The following is a 25,122-nucleotide window of genomic DNA, read 5'->3' on the forward strand; positions in this document are numbered from 1 at the left end:
TTATCAGTGAGTACATACCATGAGTGTTTTTCTGTGACTGGGTCACCTCACTCAGGATGATAGCTTCAAGTTCCATCCATTTGCCTAGGAATTGCATGAAGTTATTGTTTTTAATAGCTGAGTAGTACTCCATTGTGTATATGTACCACAATTTCTGTATCCATTCCTCTGTTGAAGGACAACCATATTTATAATATCCAGAAGCTGGAAAGAACCCAATTCCCCCATATTGTAATAACTCTTCTCTTCCACTACCTCTGTTGGATGATAGGCTAGAGGAAAGGTTGAACCCTTATTAAAAGTACATTGCAAAAAATTTATGCCTACATACCTGGGATGGACTGCTGGGATGGACTGTAGGGAGAAAACACAAGGGGAGAATAATGGAATTCTGTTTTAACTAAAAATATATAAATTTTTCAGTAAATTAAATTTAAATTTAGAAAGGAATCTGGGAGAGCTCACATTTAAGGACATGCACAATTTCATGACGTAAAATGAATTCTCCATTTACAGTTGAAGAAACCTCCGCCTGATCATAGATCTCAAAACCAGTGCCGGCCACAAGCAAAGCTGGGCCTGCTTAACTAAAAGCCCTCCCCCATCCAGCTCCAACATGCTTCTGGGCTTAAGCCCCCTTTGGCTAATCCTTAATGGCTAATTAGTTGTCCCATCATTAAAAGAATCAGAGAAAGGCTATGGCATGGAGCTCCCATGACCTGGTGACCTTGTTGGGTCATTAAAGCTTTGACTCAAAACACAGTGGATTTCTTCGATATACATCTCATATTATCCTCTGAGTCCTTCCCCATCCAGCCAACCCCACACACAGAAACACTTTATTACTTACATTTTTTCTGTTCTGAGAATGAACTGATACTGTGAAATTCTTAAAACAGTGTCTGGCATATGTAAGTTTTGTTAGAATCTCTGTAAAATAAGTAGAATGAACATTAACAAAATTTCCAGGTTATTCAAAATCTATAAGGTAAATCCTAACAGTCACATAAATCCCTGAAGTAAATCTGTCAGATTATTTTAACACATGCAGAGGCACCTAACATGACTAAAATAAATTTTTCATGAAAAAGAGATTATTTTGTATATATTTGTTTTATGAGCTATTTTTTCCGCAGTGATATGCTATCATGTTAGCAAATCTACTTACATCATTATTTTATTTTATTTTATTTTTAACACCTTTATTTTACAAAACAAAGATAAATGTACAGCTTTCAAGCATTTTTTTGCGTAAAATTATACAATACATCATTATTTTAAACACACCCATAATATTGCTTTATGTGGACAAATCCATACTTAACCAAATTTCAGTAATGAAATTCTGAATTAATTATTTTTATTTTTAATATTTTGTAAATCAAGGTGTAATGACTTTCTCTAATTCACAGATTTCTCCCAAGTCCTTTAGGAAATCTGTGCCAATCTACACACAATGGTATTTTTTAATCTTTATCAACTCTGAAGACTTTTCTGTTTATGTCGTTCACTATTAATTCTTTTATGATAAGCGTTACAAGTTGGGTTTTTGAAATTTGTAGTTTCTGTGTGCTGTGCAAAACTTTTAAATTCATATGTAATGATATCTATCTGCCTTTTAAAAATTATATCTTCTTCCTTATATAAGAAAATATGTCTTCTGAATTTTAAGTGTTGTGGCTTCATTTTTCACATTTAAAACTCTGGCCAATCTGAAATTTTTGTGGCATATTTTCAGGAGATTTAAACCAGTTCTTCAAATTCTTGAAATTTTATTCTTTTCTTGAATGGATGAAAATGACGATATTTATACCTCTAAAGAAAATGTGTGATATAGAAATTAACAAGGGCCCATGTTCCTGTCTCCAAAGTGGCACACTCAGTGCTAGCACTAGAATTTTACATATTCATTGTTTTGTCTTTTTATGATTTTGCTAATTACTGTTCCCATAATAGAAAACCTTTGTTAAAAGGAAAAATACTCCAATAAGAGGTGGGAATGAATTAGATTCAATTATGTGAGCATTTATTTAGTAGAAATTATGTAATAGACATGAGTCAAGTACATTGAAAGCTTCAACTTCCTGTACTGAAATGCTTCTATTAGGTAGTATAATTTTGTTCACATTTCATAAATACCCTAAGGAATCTTAAAATTTACAAATCACTGGCCTTCTGAAAGTCTCTGGCATGCATGCTAAATAGGGTCTCTTACCAGATCAAAGAAAAAGTTAACATAGAGGTGGGAAGAATTTGGTGGAACAACAAAGTGACTGATTGAGTCAATGTTACAATTATATAAAACTTGTAGCAAATAGAGTTCAAAACCCCACCTACCATCCATCACTAGCATAGTAATCTTGGTGATGTCTATGAGAGACTTTAAATATCCATACAGCTGTCTTTAAATTCAGAGTTCCATTGGTGTACTGACACCTGAGATTACATGTATTATTCTATTTTCTCCAAAGAACTCTGAGAGACATTTGTTGTTGGATTCCTATCATTTTCACTGTGCTTATCTTTCTTCTGGATCGCCACATCCAAGTACTTGTGTAATCTTTGTCTTCATCACTGCACTCTGGACTTAGAAGCACCTCACCTTCAGCTACTGAGTCTGGTGCGCTCTCACTCCTATCACAGAAAGGAAAGCAACAATGTTTTCAGAGGGAAAAGAGAGTCAATCTTGGGAGATGGAGGAAAATGGGAATAAAAATGTCCTTTGGAGATAGCTTGCTATTCTGGTCATTGTCGTTTATAGACATTACATTTGATTGCTTTTCTCTCTTGGCAGCTTACATGGCATCTTCCAATACTATGAAATCCAATCCTCAGGAAAGAGCTTCCACTCAGTTGAGGCTCAATTTCTCCCGTTTCTCTATCAACAGGATGTGGTTTCTTCAGCAACAGGGTCTTAACTTCAAGTTCTAAGAGGCAATAACAGCAATAGTCCATGTGATTTGAGGAGTTTCTTCAAACAAGGAAGTCACTGGTAACATTTTGTAGAACATCTTGATGGGGTGGTGGAGGTAGAAACATACTTTTATAGGTGTCTAGGAGTCAGTGGTAAGGCAGAAAAGAAATAATTTAGATAATTCTCTTAAGGGAACTGCAAATGAACATGGATGAACTTGGGAAATAGGCGAACATGAGTGTGAAGCTTGAAGACCAGAAAAATATCTGTTGAAAATGCTGTTTGACAAAACAAGGCAGTGAAAAGATAATGCAAAGAAAGGGTCTTGGAAAGCAGATGTTTCAGGGCCCCCAGGACTGCATTAGACAGATGAAAGTACAATGAAGAAGTGGGTGTATAGGTTCACAGCTTGACTGTCTGCACATGAAGGGAATGTTCAAGCAGAGACATCTATTTCTGTTGCAAAGCAGAGAACCAGATCATTCAGTAAGGACAGCGCTCAAAGGCTTGGAGTAGGCAGATCTTTAAGGATATAACCATGAAACTGAAATAGGAAGCCTAGTTGAGGTTGGTGAATATATGGGGGTCCCCAAAAGTAGATGATGGGATCTTTACTCCATGAAGCCTTGAAGACAAGCTCAGGGGAAGTGGGTTGATTTGAACATTTGTCCACATATACTACCTCAGAATATCAGAGTGAAGAAATTGAGACATTTGACTTTTTTTTAAAATAGGCAGCTGAAGATCTATAAAGATGGCTCAAAGGTAAAGAGGAGTGGAATTCAGTTTCCAATACCTATGTTGGGTGGCTTACAAACACCTGTAACTTAAGTTCTAGGGAATATGAACCTTCTTCTGATTTCTGTAGGTACTTGCATACAACACACACACACACACACACACACACACACACACACACACACACACACACACTTTACCCAGTGAATCTGTAAATGACATTTTCATGAGAAAATGCATAACAAAACCCATAGGCCTACCTGGGGTGTAGACTGTTCAGTTAGCAAGACAAGGCAAGAGGAAGCATGACATGTGTACTTGCTGTGTAATCAGTACATATATAACTTCATGTAGGATTTGGGCCCCACGTCTTCCTGCTCAGAAGCATTTCTTCCTGCTCAATATTGTCCAGTGCAACAAGGGTAGCTAACAGTCTGTCTCCCACTAAAGGGAAGAGAAAGTGCTAGTGTTGTCATGCACACTGCCATAGCTTTTTAGCACCAACTTTTACCAGAAGAATCAGCACCTTCTTGGCTCTGCATTTCTCTGTGCTGTTAACTTCATGATAGCCACAATGTAATTTATGAAGCTTCTGCTACCTATTGGAACACCTGCAAACACCAGCTTCCAGGCGACCATCCAAGGCATCATTACTATACATTATTGAGGATGACCACGAACTTCCAGGGAATACATAGAGATACCCAAATAGTGCTTCATTTTCTTCACCATATTCAATGTATTGTTTGCTATTGCATAATGTACAGAACAACACAGCTTCCAACCACATCCTCTTGATCTCTAACATAAAACCATTGCATTCTTAAGATCGATGATCTTTCTATGTAGCCACACCCTTTGCATGCCATAGACTAGAAATGAGTGTGGGTAACAAGTACAGCAACACAATGTGAGCAATTGTCACATTCAAATAAGAAATGTCACACTATCTTGTGTCAGAGATTAAGGTTAACCCAGGACAGTACCACATTGGCATATTGATAGAAGGTATGAAAATCTATCAATCAATCAGAATGTTTTTGTGGTTTATGCATAACAATAATTACAAAAGGTAGCAAAAAAGACAGACGTGGTCATTGCAAAAAACAAACAAACAAACAAACAAACAAAAAACAGACTAGCAAGTGACATGAAGCCTGACTCTAGGTTCCTATAGTGGTATTTAAAGAGATAAATGATACCTACCATCAGCTCTCCTCATTCAGTACTGTAGATAAAATTTCCCCATTACTATGGTCAGAGTGTACTCGTGACATAAGGTGAATAACCAAGAGCCCAGTGTGCTAACCGTGCTCTGTCTGTAGTAACTCGATCACAGAAAATCGGCATGACAACAGTCTCCAGTGCTACCAGCAATTGCTTTGTGCTCTATAGACAAGGTAGGGTTTGTAATCTCAACTTGACCCTTGGGAAAACATGAAATGACTTGCCTATGGTCATAGTAGAACTTTTAAAATTATCTTTGTAATGAAATTATAATACATCATCTCTTTCTTTCTCTTCTTTCCTTCAAAGCTTCCCATATACCAATCTCTTCTCTCTTTCAAATTCATGGCCTTTTTTTCATTAATTAATGGTACATGTATGTGTGTGTGTGAACAAGTGCATACATGCATGTGCATGTGCATGCAGGCATGTTTGTGTGCAAGTGTGTGTGTGCACATTCCTACACACATAAGTACAACCTGTGCAGCCTGTATAATGTTATTTGCATGTACATTTTCAGGGTTGATCATTACATAATCACAAGCAACTAAAGAATGTTGAGGGTGAGAGAAACAGTCTTCCCTATAAGGCTTTTCAATATCATGGACAGGATTCTCATCCCTCTCTTTCTTCTTGAGACTTGATGAATTAGCACTGTTTTGTCCCCTATGAAATAGCCCTTTTTTCAGTACCATGGATATCACACTTTGATAAGGGCTTCTGGCAACAGGGCTTTTTTTCTCTTTTCTGAGCTCACTTTCCACAGTTGGCCTGCAAAGCAGTTTTTGCACAAATTAATATAAGATCTACTTGAGAGTAAGCTTGGGCTCTATGCAGAAGCCTGGCAAACGGAATAAAATTGCTTTGCCTCTCCTTTGAGTGTCTGCTTTCTTAGTGTGCGTCCTCCTAAACTGCACCAGCCAACCACACATGGTGCATTTCAGAAAGTGCTGCTTACAACACAGGCATTGAAAGCCTAGGCTTTAGGTTGCGAAGCAACGTATGGTATTTAAAAGAGAAAAAAAATGAATGTGCATAGGAAAGTTTGCCTTTCACAGAGCCAAGTGTTTCCTCTTGTATTCTCCTGGACCTGCTTTCAAACTCTGTTTTGTTTCTTTACAAAAAGATTGTTTCTTCATTAGCCTTTAAACTGTGCTGATAATAGACTGGAATTCTTTAAGAATTCCGGAATGGAGGGATGGGAGTGGGGCAGTGGGCTTGCACTGTTAGCATCTTATCAAGGCATTCTCAGGATTACTGTGTTTTCCAGTAATTTACGGCACTAAGACAATTAATTCATGAATATCTTGATTTAGTGTTTCTTATGTGGTGTAAAAGCAAATTTCTCAATTTTGTAGTTGTTGATTGAAATGAGTTCTATTTCTAAGCTTCAAAGTTACACTCTACTGTTGCTTCCCAAGTGAAGTCATAAAAAGAAAAAGCTCCGTAATAAAAGGGAGCTTACATGAATGAACAATGTGGACATTTCTGTTTTGAAACAAGATCTCACTATGTAACTTATGCTGGCCTTGAACTCACAGAAATCCTGTTGCTTCAGTCTCCAACACATTGGTCTTACAATGTGCCACCATGCCCAGCTTGTTCTACTTTTATTCATTGGTGGTACTTAAGATTGCATCCAGATCTCCGCCGATACATTTCCAGAACGACCTTAGGCTGAATATATCCAACAAAAAGGAGATCTCTAATCCTGGGGCAACTGTCTTACTTATTCAAGAGATTCATAACTCGGCAAGCTGGTTCATATATGGAGTCCGAAGCTGCTTTTCAAAGGCATCTACCACCTTGCTCTATGTGTAAGTCCTGTAATCACCTTTAGTGCATAGAATGAATGATAGACATTGCATAACGTCTCCATCTTGTCGGCACGCGCTGAGCTGGAGACGCGGCGACGATGGGGAGCGTTTTGGGGCTGTGCTCCGTGGCGAGCTGGATTCCGTGTTTGTGTGGCAGCGCCCTGTGTTTGCTGTGCTGATGCTGCCCTAGTGGGAACAACTCCACTGTGACTAGATTGATCTTCACACTTTTCTTGCTTGTTGGAGTATTCGTAGCTTGTGTAATGTTAATTCCAGGAATGGAAGAATAACTGAGTAAGATTCCTGGGTTCTGTGAGAATGGGAAAGGTGTTGTTCCTTGCAATATTGTGGTTGGCTACAAAGCTGTGTATCGCCTGTGCTTTGGCCTGGCCATGTTCTACCTTCTCCTCTCTTTACTAATGATCAAAGTGAAGAGCAGCAGTGACCCTAGAGCCGCGGTCCACAACGGATTCTGGTTCTTTAAATTTGCTACAGCATTTGCAATTATTATTGGCGCATTCTTCATCCCAGAAGGCACTTTACAGCTGTGTGGTTTTATGTGGGCATGGCAGGCACCTTTTGTTTTAAGTTATACCACGGGTCTTACTTATGGATTTTGCCCATTCTTGGAATGAATCATGGGTTGAAAAAAATGGAAGAAGGGAACTGAAGATGTTGGTACGCAGCCCTGCTGTCAGCTACAGCTCTGAATTATTGGTTGTCCTTAGTTGCCATCGTCCTAGTCTTTGTCTCCTGTACTCACCCAGCCAGCTGTTCAGAAAACAAGGCACTCATCAGTGCCAACATGCTCCTCCGCACTGGCGCGTCTGTGATGTCTGTACTGCCCAAGATCCAGGAATCACAACCAAGATCTGGCTTGGTACAGTCTTCAGTAATTACAGTCTACACAATGTATTTGACATGGTCTGCTATGACCAACGAACCAGAAACAAATGGCAATCCAAGTCTACTAAGCATCATTGGCTTCAATACCACAAGCCCTATCCCAAAGGGTGGGCGGTCTGTTCAGTGGTGGCATCCTCTAGGAATTATAGGACTCGTTCTCTTTCTGCTGTGTGTGTTTTATTCGAGCGTCCGTACCTCCAACAACATGGTAATAAGTCATGTTAATAAGCTGACTCTAACAAGTGATGAGTCAGCATTAATAGAGGATGGGAATGGCAGATGTGATGGGTCACTGGGACGGTGCCAATGGTGTCATTTACAGTTACTCCTTCTTTCACTTCATGCTCTTCCTGGCTTCGCTTTACATCATGATGACGCTCACCAACTGGTACAGATATGATCCTTCCAGTGAGATGAAGAGTCAGTGGACAGCAGTCTGGGTGAAGATCTTTTCCAGCTGGATTGGCATTGTGCTGTATGTTTGGACACTGGCAGCACCACTTGTTCTTACAAATCGGGATTTTGACTAAGTGGGGTGCCTGGCATGAGTCCCACTCTGGCCATTGTTTATTTGACAGTAACAGTATTCCCAATTTTTGTAAAGTTGTTTGTGTGTTGTAACAGTTTTTCTCTTGCATGAAATAGATTTACTCTGCCATTTTATCCATGTTCTTTGCTAAGTATATTGATGATATAAATTGCAAAGGGAGAAATTTGAATATGGTGGCAAACTAGGGAAGATGGATATTGATATATCATCTGATCTGTACATATAGTATTAAAACTGCAAGCAAAAGTTCTTGACAATTGGGTTTCAAAATTGTGTTAGAACTTACGCTATTTCAGAAACATTAATTAAGTGTATGGCTGCCTTTTGAAATACTCGATGTGTTGTTGCCTTACAGAGGACTACGAATGCAAATAGCTGTTTTAAAATTATGTAAATAAGCCACAAGATAGTTGTCTGAAAACTGTATGTCACTTTAATTTTGTCAGAATCTTTTCTTACTAGGTCCAGATGCCTGCCTTTGCTGAATTCCATTCATTCTCCAGGCCCTCTCTCCCTGGTTCTCCATACCTGTGGATCTTGGTCCCCTAACTGGGCTCTCTTGGCTGGCCTCAGTGGGAGAGGATGTACCTAGTCTTACAATGACTTGGGGTATCAGTGTGCTTTGGTACCCAGAGGAGACCTTACCCTTCTCAGAGATGGAGATAGAGGAGGAAGGGGAAGGGGACGTTTGGGGGGGGGGTTGGAAGAAAGTGAGGCTACAATTGGTATGTAAAATTAATAATTAATTAAATTAATTGAATGGGAAAAGAGCAGAGAAAGTGAGCCTAGCACTAGCATGGTTTCACTAATTCATTAGTTTCTGCTCTTGACTATGGATACAACTACCTGTGGATATAGTAAGTTCGTGCTGCCTTGACTTTCCTGCACTGATGGACTATGTCCTGGAAACATACCTTTCTCCCTTAAGCTGCTTCTGTCAGCATATTTCATCACAGAAATAGGGAGCAAAACTAAGAAAGTGATTAACTTGTCCCGCAATGAACTTTCTGAATACTACAGTGACTGCATTTCCCAGAAGTAAAGTGGGATGGAACTATCTCCCTGACTTTCTAGCCTGTGAAGAGAGACACAAATCTTCGAGACCATGCATGATCTCTACATAAGTGTTCCCAGGCTTAACAACTGACTGAAGGCAAGCATCTTCTCTGTTTCCAAAGTAGTCACAAAGTAAGTTTTTGACTCAAGGTTTGTCCCTGTGCTTTCACATCACATGCTTGTCACAAAAAAACCTCTTTTCCCTTGTCATGGTGTCATCTCTAGTTTCATCATCTACATCCACAACACACACACACACACACACACACACACACACACACACAGAGAGAGAGAGAGAGAGAGAGAGAGAGAGAAACAGAGACAGAGAAACAGAGAGACAGAGAGAGATTGAGATCTTTTATGTGAGAGGTGTTTAACACACAACATTTGTTTTAAGTTCCTGCTCAGCACTAATGTGTTCCGCTTCTCAGACTAAAATTTGGAAAATGTCCCTGTCTTTCCAACCACAACAAATCACCTCTGTGAGAATCTCCACAGAGTTGACTTCTTAAAGGAAACTATGATATTGCATCGCTTCTGAATGGCTTTACTGGGGTATTTGGTTAATTCCTCCTTTGGGAAGAATTCCAATCAATCATCAACAGAATTCCACCTGCCACGGGGGAAAGGTACCTTCTCCTCATTCCTGGCCCAGGCCGTTGTTGGAAGCCACTGACTGTTTTCTGTCTCTGTGCACACGCGGCAGGAATGCTCCAGGACTGAGCTTGTGACTGTCGGTCCAGGCCCTCATTCATCACCACACCCTTCTACACTTTTAGCCCCGGTGTCCTTGCTGGTTTCCTGGAGCCCACTCTGGGCCCTCCTCCTCTCTTTGATGGTGTATAGGCTTCCACCAGACTGCAGTTATGGTGATCACTCAGCCTCCCATCGATTACTTAGAGCAGAGAGTCCAGCTAATGATTACTGACTGACCCTGGATTTGCAGGTTCCCAGTGACTCTGGCCATGACCTCACTGGCTGCTGAGGGCATTTTCTGTGATCTAGCCCTGTGTTCCTCTAGCTCAGTAGTTTGTCACAAAAGAACCTGGACTCCAGTGTAAAGTCATAGGCAAATTAAGACACTTCTATGGGAGGCTTGAACACATGAATGCATAGGGGCAGATATAAATGCAAGGAGCATAATTACACCTAAGAAACTGACCTTCCAGTCTGAAGCCAAGACAAGCATCAGAGTGTCAGAGTTGTGAAGTGTAAGGGAAATTAACAGCACTTGAAGTCAACAGTGCTGAGTTTCACCTTTGGGAAGTCTCCCGTCTTGATTGTGAAATTTGTCTCACTATAAACTTAATTTGGCTACCCACTGCCTACAGGAAAAACTCCAACATCTTTCTTAGCTTATGATGTACTGCACAGCTTGCTGTATTTCTACATGCTTGTCCTTGTCCTCACTCCCTCCCTCCCTCCCTTCCTCCTTTCTCCCACTCCCCTGACCCCAACAATCACCTGGTTTGACTGAGACACTTGAAGTTGGATAGCCATCACTGACTTCTCAGTGTACCCCCACCACACCACACCCCAGCGTGGATGCTATTCCTTCCTCTTGTCCTTGTGTCTAAGAAGCCTTCCAGGTTATCATCATAGAATTAGAGCTCTTTCTTGTGGGCTGGTGATATTCTTCATCCTCCAGTGGGTTTTGGTGGCACTTTCTTTTTCTTAGCTACTTCTCTATTACTGTGATAAAACACCATGGGGAGCAAACCAGCAAGCATCTCTTCTCAATGGTTTCTGCATCAGTTCCTACCTCCAGGTTCCTATCTTGAGTTCCTGCCCCAACTTTCCTGGATGATAGATTATAAGATGCAAGTCAAAATAAGCCCCTTTCTCCCAAGATAGTTTTAGTCAGTCATTTTTCATGACAATGGGAACCAAACTAGAATGGTGCCTTACTATTATTAAGAACTCAGTGCAACAGGAGCAAATACAGAGACAAAGAGTGGAGCAGAGACTGAAGGAAAGGCCATCCACAGACTGCCCCACCCGGGGATCCATCCCATATACAGTAACCAAACCCAGACACTATTGTGGATGCCAAGAAGTGCCTTCTGACAGGAGCCTGATATGGATGTCTCCTGAGAGTCTCTGCCAGAGCCTTACTGATACAGAGGCAGATGCTCGCATCAACCGTTGAATTGAGAAAGGGGTCCAGAATGGATGAGTTAGAGAAAGTACTGAAGGAACTGAAGGGGTTTACAACCCCATAAGAACTCAATATTAACCAATCAGATCTCCCAGGCACTAAGCTGCTATCCAAAGACTACACATGGACGGACCCATGGCTCCAGCTGCATATGTAGCAGAGGATGGCCTTGTTGGGTATCAGTGGGAGAAGAAACCCCTAAGTCCTGTGATGCCCCAGTGTAAGGGAATGTCAAGTCAGGGAGGTGGGGTGTGGTGGGTAGGTGAATGGGGGAGAACCCTCATAGAAGCAGGGGGCTGGGAGATGGGATAGGGGTTTTACACAGGAGAATCTGAGAAAGGGGATAACTTTTTAAATGTAAGTTTAAAAATCCAATTAAAAAAAAAAACTCAGTGCCAATTGCTTTTGGCAAATTTTTGATTGTCAGCATTTTGCCCCAAAACATCAATTCTCTAGGTCTTAGGGGGAAAAAGATGTCAGTTCTTTGTCTGCCTTTTCTTCTTTCTTTCTATTCCCCTCTCCTTCTTTCTCTGTATACTGTTCCTCTCCCTCTCACTGGACCCTTCCCTTCTTCTCTCTCTCCCTCCCTCTCTCTAAGACAGTGTTTTTCTCTGTAGTCCTGACTATCCTGCAACTTGCTCTGTAGACCAGGCTGATTCATCGATCTGAGTGTCTCTGAAGTGGTGTGATTAAAGGTGTGTGCTGCATCCAGTCCATAGCTTTCCAATGCTGTGACTGGATTGACTGTATGCACTTGGGTTTATTTTATATACCTTCACTCAGATTTTTTTTTTAGCCAAAATATATTGAGCAACTAGTATTATTTAATAGAGGTTGGAATTATGCTTGTGTCTCTCCTTTTGCTTTCAAATTGACTTGTCATGTTTTCCATGTTTCCAAGACCCATGTTAAATGTTACTTCTATCAGGCCTTCCCCGAGCCCACTGTTTTCAGTAATTTATCCCTCCTTGGAATGATTATGAGCACTGAAGTGGAAACTGAAGGGTTCTTTGGAAAGTTGGTTGGATGGTGTGACAGACCGAGACCTGGCTGTCTCTGCTAAGTGTGGCATTCCTGTTGATTCGTGTTTGCTATTTTAACTCTACCAAATTGGACTGCTGGTGTATCTGTGAGGTGTTTGTGAGTAGATCAAGATGCCACTCCTGCTGACCTGAACTTCTGATTTCCAGACAACACAAGCAGGAGTTGCTCCAAAGAACCTTTCTAAACAGGTCCACTTCCCTGTATCTTTTCTTTTCCACTACCCCTTGTGGGTGGTGGGCTACAAGGGAGGTTAAGGAGTTTAAGGACCAAAAAATCATCTGCTCTGCCCTTTCTGCACATCACTCTGTGCTTGGTAGATATGTACACAACTCTTCCCACTGCTGAGGTGAATCTGACAATGGAATCAATATTTGGTTCTCTTTCATAGTGTGTGCACCTGTTGGGCAACCTGCAGATGCTATGTAATCAATAACCTGACAAATGAGCTTGGGCCTTCTATTTTCCGAGAGCTGCGGTGGCTAGTAGACAGGTCAGAAGAAGGCTACAGAAAATCTACTCAAAGCTGACGCAAATGTTCAGCAAGTGCTTTGGAACCATTGGGAACATGAGATAAATAGTTCTGATAGCAGTCTGTGTTCTTGCTTGATCAATTAATTTTATCTCTGATTTATGAATGTAGGTTATTTCGGAAAGGTGGGACTTTGAATATTATTGTGTTTAAGCATCAGAGATGTTTGTAAATCATAGTAAGATTTTGTAAAATGGATCAAACTGGTTTTAAAAATGTTCTTGAACATCAAAGGGGTTTTTATAAATTACATGCAAGGTTGACATCTGACATCCAGCAGCGTGAGTAAATGAAGCACTACTCAAATAAATTAAACTGTATATTTAGTATACGTAATTTCTCTCTCAAGTATGTTGTGAATTAGTGAAGGAAAAGGAGAAAGATGCTTTCTGGTCCTCTAATTAAATGTCAAGCCATTACCCAGGTAGCCACAGGACAATGTCCTTAGCACGTATGTCATTGCTGCTATCCATCAAGTTTTCCCTTCTAGGCAGAAATGTGATTACTCCTTGGAACAATGTCAACAATCTCTAACTGTAGAAAGTTGATCTAGTTTGCTCTTGTTCACGAAGTGTTGTATTACTGGAAGCATGATGGATTGAGAAAAGCCACATTCGGATTGTATTCGGGTTGTAGGTGAGAAATCAGTACTGAAAATGCCGAGCTCTCTTCCTCCTTTCTGGTCCATAGAATCAGTAGGCTTCCCCCCCAAAGTAGACAAGCCAGAGGTGACTGTAACAATTATTACTTTTAGGGGTATAATAAATACCTATGACCCCTGTCATCTAACCTAAGAACTTCCTAGGACCTCCATCTAGGTATTGCTCTGCCTTCTGGCTCCCCTGTGAGATTAAACTATCATAAAATTTTATTAACCTTCATTTTCAACATGTTAATCAGATATATGATATATATATAATATATAAATGGAGTAAAATGAAATAAACTTAAATACATTAATAGATTATAAAAAAACTAATTTTTTTGTTCAACTAGTATATGCCAGTAAAAATTTTAAAAATTTAAATCAGGGTTGTGCCATTTTTTCTAAAATAATCTCAAGAGATTATTGTTTTATTTTTTAATGAAAAAAATTAAAAATAAAATAGATATTATAAAGTAATCAATTTTTCTATAATTCTATAATTCTATACAAAAATGTTTAATTCAGGAAATACAATTTCTCAAAAAAGTATAATTTAAATTATACAAATTTATATTTAGGCTATTAGAAGTTTATAAAGTCTTATATGATATTAATTTTATTATACAAATGTGATAAAATTGAATATATAAATGAAAACAGGTTGTTTAAAGATAAATACTAAAAATTGTTACTTATTCACTTTACATGCCACTCCAGGCATCCCTACCACAATCCTTCTCAGAACCCCTCCCCTTCTTCTCTGAGAGGGTGGGGGCCCTGGGTATCCCCCCCACCCTGGCACATTAAGTCTCTGCTAGGCTATGCTTTTCCTCTCCCACTGAGGCCAGACAAGGCAGCCCAGCTAGAAGAGCATACCCCACAGACAGGCAACAGCTTTTGGGACAGGCCCCAGTCTAGTTGTTCAGGACCCACATGTAGAGCGAGCTACACATATGCTACATACGTGTGGGAAGGTAAAAAGAAGAGTTTAAGAAAGGCATTCAAACTTATTTTACCTTCATAAAAATAATAAATTGTGATTCAAAAGCTATAGTGTTTCTACATCAAAAATCAACTTTTAAGGCCAGGCATGGTGGTGCAGGCCTTTAATCCCAGCACTCAGGGGGGAGAGACAGACAGATCACCGTGAGCTCCAACCTAGCCAAGACTATATAGAGAGAACTTGTTTCAAAAAACTGAAACCAAAAGCATCACCACCACCACCACAAAACCCCTGAAACCCTAAACAATATGTATCTTATAATACAACCTTTGAGAACCTTTCTGCTGGAAGAGCTGACAACCTACGCAGCCTGTCAGACACTAGAAATCTGTTCCGAAAATGCTCTGTCATCTGTCTCCTCAGCTAGCTTGAGATTTCTTTTCATTTACTTGAATCTTCTTTGGTTGCTTTCACAAATGCTGCAGATTTCCATACTCTGTTAAACTTATTCTAGATTCCCATTTTGAAGATATTATGAATGAGATTCTGGGTCCAGCAAACTTTACTGAACTGGTTGTTATTTCTTTTTTTTTTTTTTTTACATCTTTATTTTACAAAACAAAGATAAATGTACAGATTTCAAGCATTTTTTTTTGCGTAAAATTATACAATACATTTTTGTCAGTACTTTTTTTTTCAGATTTTAAAATAATTTTTACATACATCTATATGAATAGTCAGTACTTGATCTTTTTAAAGGTTTGAGAGTATGCATCGAAAACCCAATAGTTACAATGAGCACAAAGTACATGCATAACAAAATGTAACATGAAAATAGTCAAAGTTTTCTTGTTGTGTAAAGATTTTTTTGTTTTGTTTTCTTTATTTCTTGAACTTCACACAGTCTGTGAGTTGTTTCTGGGGCAGTCTGAGCCTCTGGGGTTAGCATCCCATTATCAGTGACTGCATATCATGTCTGTTCTTTTGTGACTGGGTTATCTCACTCAGGATGATATTCTCTAGATGCAGCCATTTTCTTAAGAATTTGATCAAGTCATTGTTTCTGGTGGCTGAGTAGTACTCCATTGTGTAAATATACCACAATTTTTGTATCCATTCATCTTCTGAAGGACATCTGGGTTCTTTCCAGGTTGTTATTTCTAATAGATTGCGTTCCAAGTTTTCTATAAATGAAATTGTTTTATACACAGATTATAAAATAATTATTATTTAGCTTCTTTTATTTTAATCTACATTTTATTATATTTGAGAGAGGGTCTTGCTGTATAGCCTAAACTGACCTGGGACCCACACTCCTATTTTAGCTCATCAACCACTGGAAGTATAAATATCTGTCAGCTTGGGTAAGTTCTCCCTTTGACTGTAAGGTCTCAGTCGTTCAGGATCATTTGTCTGTAAGGCATGAGGTTGGGTGCAGCTGTGGGTGGGAGAGGACTATCTCCAAGGCTCTGTCAGGAAGCTCAATAAACACAATTTCCCAGAGTGAACTGTGTCCCAATCCGGATGTTGCTTAGTCTTCCTACTGGAAAGAAGATTTGCAACAGTCCAGAGCCCAGGTTCAAATCCCAGTTCCCCTCTTCATCAGCTATGTGTCTGTAATCAATTCATTAAGTAATTACAGTTATGGCTTCCTTGTGTAAAAAATAGATATTTTTAGGGATATTTTCAGCTCAAAAGACCACTGTGACAATTAAAGGAAAGGAAATATGCAAAAGTCCCCACTGAAGGCCTAGCATACACATACGGTTCAGAGGAGCTGCTATGAATTAGTATTGGTAATTATTAATTATTATTATTTCAGATACATCATTTAACTTATCTTTAAGATATTTGTTAACGCTTCTTAACTACACATACTTCTGAGATGACGATGTTGTCGTTTGTTCTGACATCACGCACAGTATTTCTCACACTTGCCCACTGCTCTGCGTCCTTCTCTCTCTGCTTTCCTGCTCATTCCCACTTCTAGTTATTTCTCTTTTCATTTTCCCGTGTGTGTTCTTTCATTCTGCAAAACAGAAATTCTACTTTGTCACTTTGTTTTATGTCATGCTTTTAAGAGTTGAATTGTAAAACTCATTTCTCCGAGTGCTCAATTCCCTTCCCATTTTGCAAGGATTCTTTATAGTCTTTATAAAGATCTATCTAACTAACCGATTGCGCTTTACCCGCGGAGGCGTATCAGGTGAGGACGTGGCACCCAAAGCCAGTACTGAGTCTACAACTTCGCCTGAGAAGTATTCAGGGCCGCGCTGGGGTCGTTCCGGAGGTAGCTAAATCGGCTGCAGCTTCTGCCATGGTTGCGCCCGCTGTGTTCCGCGCTCTGTGTAAGAACAAGACCCTTCGCTGCGGAGTTCCCATGTTGCTGCTGGTTGTTGGAGGTTCCTTTGGTCTTCGTGAATTTTCCCAAATCCGATATGATGCTGTGACGATCAAGATTGATCCTGAATTGGAGAAAAAATTGAAAGTGAATAAAATAACTTTAGAGTCAGAGTATGAGAAAATAAAGGACTCCACTTTCGAAAACTGGAAGAATATTCGAGGTCCGAGGCCTTGGGAAGATCCTCAACTCCTCCAAGGACGAAACCCAGAAACTCTTAAGCCTAAGACAACCTGACTGTGCTCAGTTTTTATTTTGTTTTTTTCTAATGAAATGCTCTCACTTCAATCTGTAAGAAGATCTAAGAAACCTGAATATGAATAATATGGTGTCAGAAAATTTTGATTAAAAAGTCAAATATAAGTCTGTATGCTTTCCAGTCAGTCTACTGCAAATGAAAATAGTAGTGTTGAACATAAACACACACACACACCACTACATGACGTGTGACGACTGCTCTTATAACATGCCATGCATTCTACTTTCCTACTACCCACTCATGCGCTTTTTCCAGTCACCAGAACATTTTCGCTACCTCAGTTTGGTTTCTGATGAAAATCCTAGGCTTACATCCAGATTTCCCCAATAAAATTGTGACTTTAAAAAAAATAAAGATCTATTTATCTGCCTGCTTGTCTGTCTTTCCATCTATCTATCATCTAGCCATCATCCATCTTAATATACTTAAACTTAGGGAAGTCTATTTTCATGGTTATTAAGAATAGATTTGATTATGTCTTATAAAATGATGTCTCCCTTTGTTTCCAGGTGTCACAGGTTTAAATATTATTTTCCCCTCCCCCTCTCATTGCCTTAAAATTATTTATTCAGAAATCAGTGTACAGAAAGGGTCCCATGGCTCTGTGGCTTTTATAATGTGTGGCAAAATGCCTTTCCATAAGAATCCCATAGGTGTTTTACAGGTCCTCCTGTTGAGAGGTGAAGCCTTTTCTCATCGATCTACTTTCTCCAGTTTATTACTGCAAAGAATGCAAGTGTGTAATTATATCTTATATTTTTAATTAGCATCATCTTGAAGGTGTGTGGGGTTTGTAAATTACATTCATCCTCGTGGCTCTAAGGATATTAGGGATGAGCCAATTTGACATCCTTAGGGAGGAGCAAGACTGCTTTCTTCCTTTTAAAAACAACATTATATTGCTCTAGTGTGTAGAATAATTTGATTTGATAGGAAAGCATATTTTCTTTTTTATTAATTTTGAAGTTAGTATGTAAAATAATGGGTTTCATTATAACATTTTCATACGCATATATTATTGAATCTTATGCTCACCGTTCCTACTCTTCTCCCTCCCATCAGTCTCTCTGGTTCTTTACCTCAACCTTTCTCAACCTTTCTGCTTTCATAAATCTCTCCCCCACTCCCTGCATGTGCGCGCGCGCGTGTGTGTGTGTGTTCGCGCGCGCGCGCGCACACACACACACACAAACACACACACACACACACACATCTAGATCCTGCATATGAGAATATGAGAGAAGCTGTGGTGCTGTTTGTTTCAGAGAGCAATTTTTAAAGATAGCACGTACTCCGTTTTCCCAGGTGACAGTAGGTCCACTGAACGGAGCAGTGGTTTAGTGTCTTATAAATACACCCAAACCCCAGGCAGACCTCGTCCCATGGCTTCACTTGTGTTCATTGAGTTTATTCAGCCCCCCTGGCAACCTCCACGTCACCCAGTGCTCAGTTTATGCTTTAGTTTTGAGATGAGAGGCATGTCTAAATATCTGATGAAAACTTACAAAAATGTCTGATCTTTTCAACACTGGATTTCTTATAATCCCACATCAATGCTGCTGTTCAGGACTCCCCTTTCCCTGTGAAGATGCTGGAGAGCAACTGTTTTAACATGGCTCATGGCCAAAAGCAACCTGAATGAGTATAGCGTGGATGTTAACCATCCAGTGTTACACATGCTGGTAGTAGCTACGTTCTATTACATTTAGATTATTTATGTGTGGGACATTGGATTTGGCAAGAGACACTGACTAATAGCATAATAAACACTTTGCTAATGAAAAGACCTTGCTTCTGTGGGTGTCAACAGTGACAACAGACTTTAGGTCTCTCTCTCTCTCTCTCTCTCTCTCTCTCTCTCTCTCTCTCTCTCTCTCTCTCTCTCCCATGAATGTCTGTGTAGTGCATGTATACAGTGCCTGCAGAGGCTGGAAAAGGACATAAGAGCCCCTGGGTCTGGATTTACCTCCAGTGGTGAAACATCATGATGCTAGGGAAAGAAGCCAAGTCTTCTAGAAAAGCATCCAGTGCTGTTAACTGCTGAGTCATTTCTCTAGCTTCCTGTGTTGTTTCTTTGTTCCAGCTTCCTGGAAGACTATCTGGAATGTGAGGCTTTCCAATGCCTTCTCTTCTCCCCACCCTATTTTGCACTGGCTTCTCATTCTCCACAAAGTGAAAAACGTCATATACAATTTGAAAATTGAGTGTGAAAAGAAACACTCTGGGAATTGATTTTCTAATTCAAGTTAATGGAGTATCTTCCATAGATACATAGGGGTAATGAACCAGGCAAGTCCCCTCTCTCTCAGATGCTTCCGAAGACATTCTTAGGTCATTGCCTCATTAAGATTTACTGTCCTTTACTAAAGAACTTGTTTGCTTGCGGAAGAAGATCCGTGTAGGACATGTAGCCCAGGCTGGTCATGAACTCAGTTTCTACTCCAGAACCTCCTGCCTCCGCTTCTCAAATGCTGGAATTATATAGGTCCATGCTAACATGCCAGTCTCCTTCCTTCCCATCTCCTGCCTGTTTACCCAGCTAACTACCGTGTCTTTCTATGTAGACAAAACTGATGCTAAAGTCACATTTTCCTCTACCTAACACACACGTTCTAGTATCTTAAGGATGCATATATCTGGCTATATCTTTCTCACAAAGGGCTTGATGGCTATTCTTGGTGTCAACTTGACTACATATGGAATTAACTAAAATTCAAGTGACTGGTTATACCTGTGAGGAAATTTGTTTAATTAAATCACTGTAGGAAGAACTGCCTCTAATCTGGATCTTTTGAGGTGGGAAGATCCAACTTTAACCTGAGCTACATATTCTGCAGGCAACCTATATAAAGGACATAGAAAAGAAAAGATTTTTTTTTTTTTTTTTTTTTGCCTGCTTGCCATCACTATCACTGGCAGATCTGTTCCTTAACTGTAACATCAGGATTCAGCATGTACTGAAGACCTGCTGAGAATTGATCAACTACTGGATTCTTGGACTTCCATGGTAAAAAGGCGGTTTTCGATTAGTAGGATCATAGCTTATAAGTCACTCTAATAAATCTGCCTTCTTTTCCCAACAGTGTGAGAGCATCCAAGTCCCACTGAAACAAGAATCACAGTTGAGAAAGTGTCAAATAGTCAGAGCATAGAACAAACCCGTTCAAGAAGAAATCTCAAAGGTGCCAGAGACTTAGATTCAGATAAAGAATCTATTTTAAAATTACTGAATTTTCAAGTCACCTAAGGGTTAGATGACGTCTGGCTTGAAATGATATCTTTGGTTTGAAGGTGACAGAGATGTAATTTTTTTCAAATTATGTTTTCCAAATCTTATTATGATTGAATTATATATGAATAATAATAGCTTATGACCAATCAAGACATTTGGAAAATGAAATGTAGATATCTTTTTTATTTTGACTTCTTTATTTTTTATTTTTATTTTTTTAATTGAACAACTTTATTTTAAAAACCAAATAAATGTACAGATTTTAAGCATTTTTGCATAAAAGTATATGAATACATTTTTGTCAGTACTTGATTTTTTTAAAGGTTTGATAGTGTGCATTAAGATCTTACTAGTTACAATGAGCATAAAGTACATGTAAAACAAGATGTAACCTGGAATTAGTCAAAGTTTTCTTGTTGTATAAAGATTAAGCATAATGATTTTTCATTTTTTGATCTTTGTTTTTCTTGAACTTCACACAGTCTGTGAGTTGTTTCTGGGGTGTTCAGAGCTTTCTGGGGTTAGTATCCCATTATCAGTGACTGCATATTATGTCTGTTCTTTTGTGACTGGGTTACCTCACTCAGGATGATAGCTTCAAGTTCCATCCATTTGCCTAGGAATTTCATAAAGTCATTGTTTCTGATAGCTGAGTAGTATTCCATTGTGTAAATATACCACATTTTTTTTATCCATTCATCTACTGAAGGACATCTGGGTTCTTTCCAGCTTCTGGCTATTATAAATAGAGCCGCTATGAACATTGTGGTGCATATATCTTTGTTGTGTATTAAAGTGTCTCTGAGGTATATGCCCAGAAGTGGAATAACTAGGTCATCAGGTAGTACTATGTCCAATTTTCTGAGGTATTGCCAGACTGATTTCCAGAGTGGTTGTAACAGTTTACAACCCCACCAACAGTGAAGAAGTGTTCCTCTTTCTCTGCAACATCACCAGCATCTGCTGTCATCTGAGTTTTTGATCTTAGCCATATCTTACTCACTTGTGTTTTTTAAAATTTCTTCTGCCTTTGGACAGTTGGATATCTTAATGTCCTTTGAATCTCTTTTGAATGAAGAATGTGTTTCAGCTGTATATGCTGCAGTGAGATGACATTGTTTGGACGAAGACAATGTCCTTTAAGGTCAGTTAGCGGCCACAGTGAGAACAGTGAAGCCTGGTCCACTTTGCCAGTGTAGACCTCTAAGGGGTAACCTGTGCTCGGTAGCTCCACTGATTTGGCTGAGATTCTATCATCTTAGCAACCCACGCCATGTGTTTTTGTGCTTCAGGTCTCTGGAAGTAATAACAGGGACTGACAAATAGGATTTCACAAAGTTAAAAAGCTTCTGCAAAGCAAAAAGAATAATCATCAGAGTGAAGACTTAGCCTGCGAAATGGGAAAATGCGTTCTAGCTGTATAGACAACAGGGCATTAATATGCAGAAGTTATAAATCACTCTAAAATTAATCACCGAACTCTCAAATTACTCAATCAAAAAATAGGGAAATGAATTAAAAACAGTTCTCCAAAAAAAGAAAGACAAATATCCCCTAAATATATTTTAAGATGTTCACTATCCTTAACCATCACAAACATTCAAATGAAAACTTCATAGAGAGTTCATGCCCCTCAATTAGAAAACAAATGGCAAAAGTGCTGAGAGGGTCAGGAAGAGACTTTCCAATACAATGCAATAAAGCAGCAACAGAGTAAAGTGCAAGAGGTTTCAGAGGAAATGAAAGGAGAGTTTCAATTTAGAGAAAGTAGTTACATGTCAGAAAGCTGTATTAGACACCAGAACACATGTCTCATTGGTTTTTTACTATGTTCACATCTAGCATGGGTTGTTGGCACTTTGTAGGTACTCGAGTTTGTCTGACATCAGGCCATATTTATTTTTTCTCTCTTACAACTTTATTTTTAAAAAAGAGGGATACATATACAGTTTTAAGAGGCATTTTGGCATAACACTATATGAGTATATTTTTGTCGGTACTTAAATTCCATAGAAGTTTGATAGCATGCATTGAAATTCCACTAGTTAACATAAGCATAAAGTACATGTAGGACAGAACGTAACATGGAAACAGTCAGAGTTTTCTTGGTGTGTATAGATAAAACATAATGATTTTTGAATACAAAAAATTGCCATAAGGCTATATACTTAGCTCTTGGATTATTAATGATTTAACGTCCATACTTATTGATGTAAAGACATCGCCTGTCTCCTGTGACATTAAGCTGACAAACCTAGTTGGTTTTTGCTTCTTTGTTTTTCTGAGTTTTTCTTTTCCTATGGAGAGCATTGGGGAGTAAATGAGGGGGTCTCCTAGGATCTCTTCTCCGTTCTTTCAGGGATTCTTTTTCTAAGTATGAGAAAATGGGACTGCAAGGTTATTATTGGCACTTGCTGTCTAGGATCAGTTTCCTCAATCCTTGTTTTCCTTTCACCTAGCCTGTTCGAAGTTTGTGACTTTAAAGTTTACTTAAGTATTAGGAATATGGCGAATGAGAGACAACCCCAATTTAATGGGTGATTTGATACTCAAGATGTATAGATTCTATTTGCATTTTAGCCACAGCGTGGTTTCTCCTCAGGTCCTTTTGGGAAAGCATCATAGATTAATATTACTGAGGTGCATGCAATTTCCCAGGTGAGCCAGGAGGAATTTTCAATAGCTTGTTGGGAAACTTGCTTGAAGTGAGAAGAAACTCATCGCAGGTACACGTCAGTGATACAGAAAATAAGGTTTTGTGTGTGTGTGTGTGTGTGTGGTGGGAGGTTTGGTTATCTTTAGAGATAGGATTTTACCATCATATTCCGGTAGTAGGTACGCTTTAAAAAAGCTTGCCATAGCCTTCATGAAATTGGAAAGGACACCACAAGAGGGAAAAAAAGTCTTAAGGGAAGGAAAAGGGAAGTAAAAGATAGAATCCACTGCTTTGTATTATCGTACCTTTAAAAATTCATTCCAGATCACATTATTTGTGGATAAATAAGCGTATTAATATCATTTCTAAAGAGTTTATTATAACCTAAACTGTACTTTTGGTGATAATTTGTTTCCAATGAAAAAAGGCTTCTCTATTTTTATAAAGTTAAATAATGGGAAAACATGATATTAATACACTGTAATGCAGAGCAGGCTTCTATGAACAGATTTTCCCTTACAATATTAGATGAGTCAATCAAAGAGATATTAATGAAAACGTTCTTGCATGCAATAAGATCACTTAATTTTGAGCTTTTTTATATGACTCACAGACATTTGCTGCTAGTATTTTAAACCAATCTTTATTTAAAGGCCTCTGATACTTGCAAAGTCATTAATGATATTATTTCAAGGGAATCATAAAAGTCAAAGTGTCAGCTTTCATATTTCAATTGCTATTAGATAGCACACGCTTTGAAGACAGGAAGAAGGAATTGTCAGGAAGTCTTGAAAACTTGAGAGACTTTATTCCCTAATTACTTCATATGTGCTTCAAGTGACAGGCAGCCTAAGAAGGTTTCTGAGAACTGGGGAAGCAGCAGAGTCTGGGCCTGCCCATGAGTCCATCTATTCTGAGGCGGAGAAGTTAACAGACAGGAGAGTATAAGAATATATGACTTCCTGAGACACAAGTTCCAAGACCCGGAGCATCATAACTCACACAGGCCTTTGGATGACTTCATTTTTTCTCACCGATTTTAAAATAAAAACATATAAAAATATGTATTTTTCTAGAGCTTCTTTATACCTATATGCCACCACCAAGACAGGACTATAGAATCAATTTTGTCTCACAGTACGCTCAGGCTGGTTCCCTAAAGTAGACAGGGAGATAACCTTCCTGATTTTTCACATGACATAACTCAGACTTAGAGATACTGCAACTTGGAAAAAGCAAGAGAGTCATTGTTGAAAGTTGTTAACAGTAGCTCATTTTGGTCACTTGTTTTGTTTTGAGCCAGGATCCTACTTTATAGTCAAAGTTGGCCTTGAACTTGAGTGTATGCACTTACAAATGAACTCAACCTCAATATACTTATCTTATTAAGTACTTAGGTGCTTTCTTCTTTCAACTTTAAGTGAAAATCTAAATTGGACATTTTTCTCCAGCTTCTTGCTCCATGTAGTTAGACTTTGGGCCAGTCGGAGTTACAGAAGCTCTGGAAGAAGGCAAAGTGACAAAGAGCACTTGCTCTGAAGATATTTTATAAGGGATGCAGTAAAAAGGACTCATAGCAAGACCCATGGAGTACAAGAATTTAGTGGCTGCAGTTGATGTTCAAAAGAGGGTAAGTACGTCTTAGCCTGCCTCTTAGGCCATTAAGAAGCCAGTTCTCTCCCTTTGCAGATATCTGTACATGGAAACAAGAGTTGGTCATTTTACGTTCTCTGGGGCTGTTTGTTAAGCAATGCATTAAATAGCTGGAAGGGTAATCCAGGCTAGTGGGCATGATGATGCAGTACAGTTTTCGGAGTCATTTGCATTGTGCACTCAAGTGGTTCACTGAAGGGTTGATTGGAACCAAACTACTTGAATGCAGAGGACAGATTAGATGGGGTATACCCTTTGGATATGGACATGAGGAAGAGCAAGTGACCACAGATAGGAGAGTGGTGGGTTCTAATTTAAATCCAAAAAGATTGTCTTGACATTGGGTTGCTGATTTGGGCAAAGACTGACTCCGTGAGGGAAGGAAGAGGCAGA

At 39.1% G+C, this 25,122-nt stretch overlaps 1 protein-coding gene and 1 pseudogene across 2 annotated transcripts; both read left to right on the forward strand.

Moving 5' to 3' along the window:
• The first annotated feature begins 6,794 nt into the window (after positions 1-6,794).
• LOC308414775 (serine incorporator 1-like) lies at positions 6,795-8,132 on the forward strand (annotated as a pseudogene). Its single transcript has one exon. The product of its transcript is annotated as a serine incorporator 1-like (transcript).
• An 8,669-nt stretch (positions 8,133-16,801) lies between these two features.
• On the forward strand, positions 16,802-17,187 carry LOC308415628 (cytochrome c oxidase assembly protein COX16 homolog, mitochondrial-like). Its single transcript, XM_080910676.1, has one exon. The coding sequence runs from the start codon at positions 16,846-16,848 to the stop codon at positions 17,164-17,166; it is 321 nt and encodes a 106-aa protein (XP_080766802.1). The 5' UTR covers positions 16,802-16,845; the 3' UTR covers positions 17,167-17,187.
• The last annotated feature ends 7,935 nt before the right edge of the window (positions 17,188-25,122 follow it).

This window comes from Micromys minutus (assembly GCF_963924665.1).
Source record: "Micromys minutus genome assembly, chromosome: X".
Classification (NCBI taxonomy): Eukaryota; Metazoa; Chordata; class Mammalia; order Rodentia; family Muridae; genus Micromys; species Micromys minutus.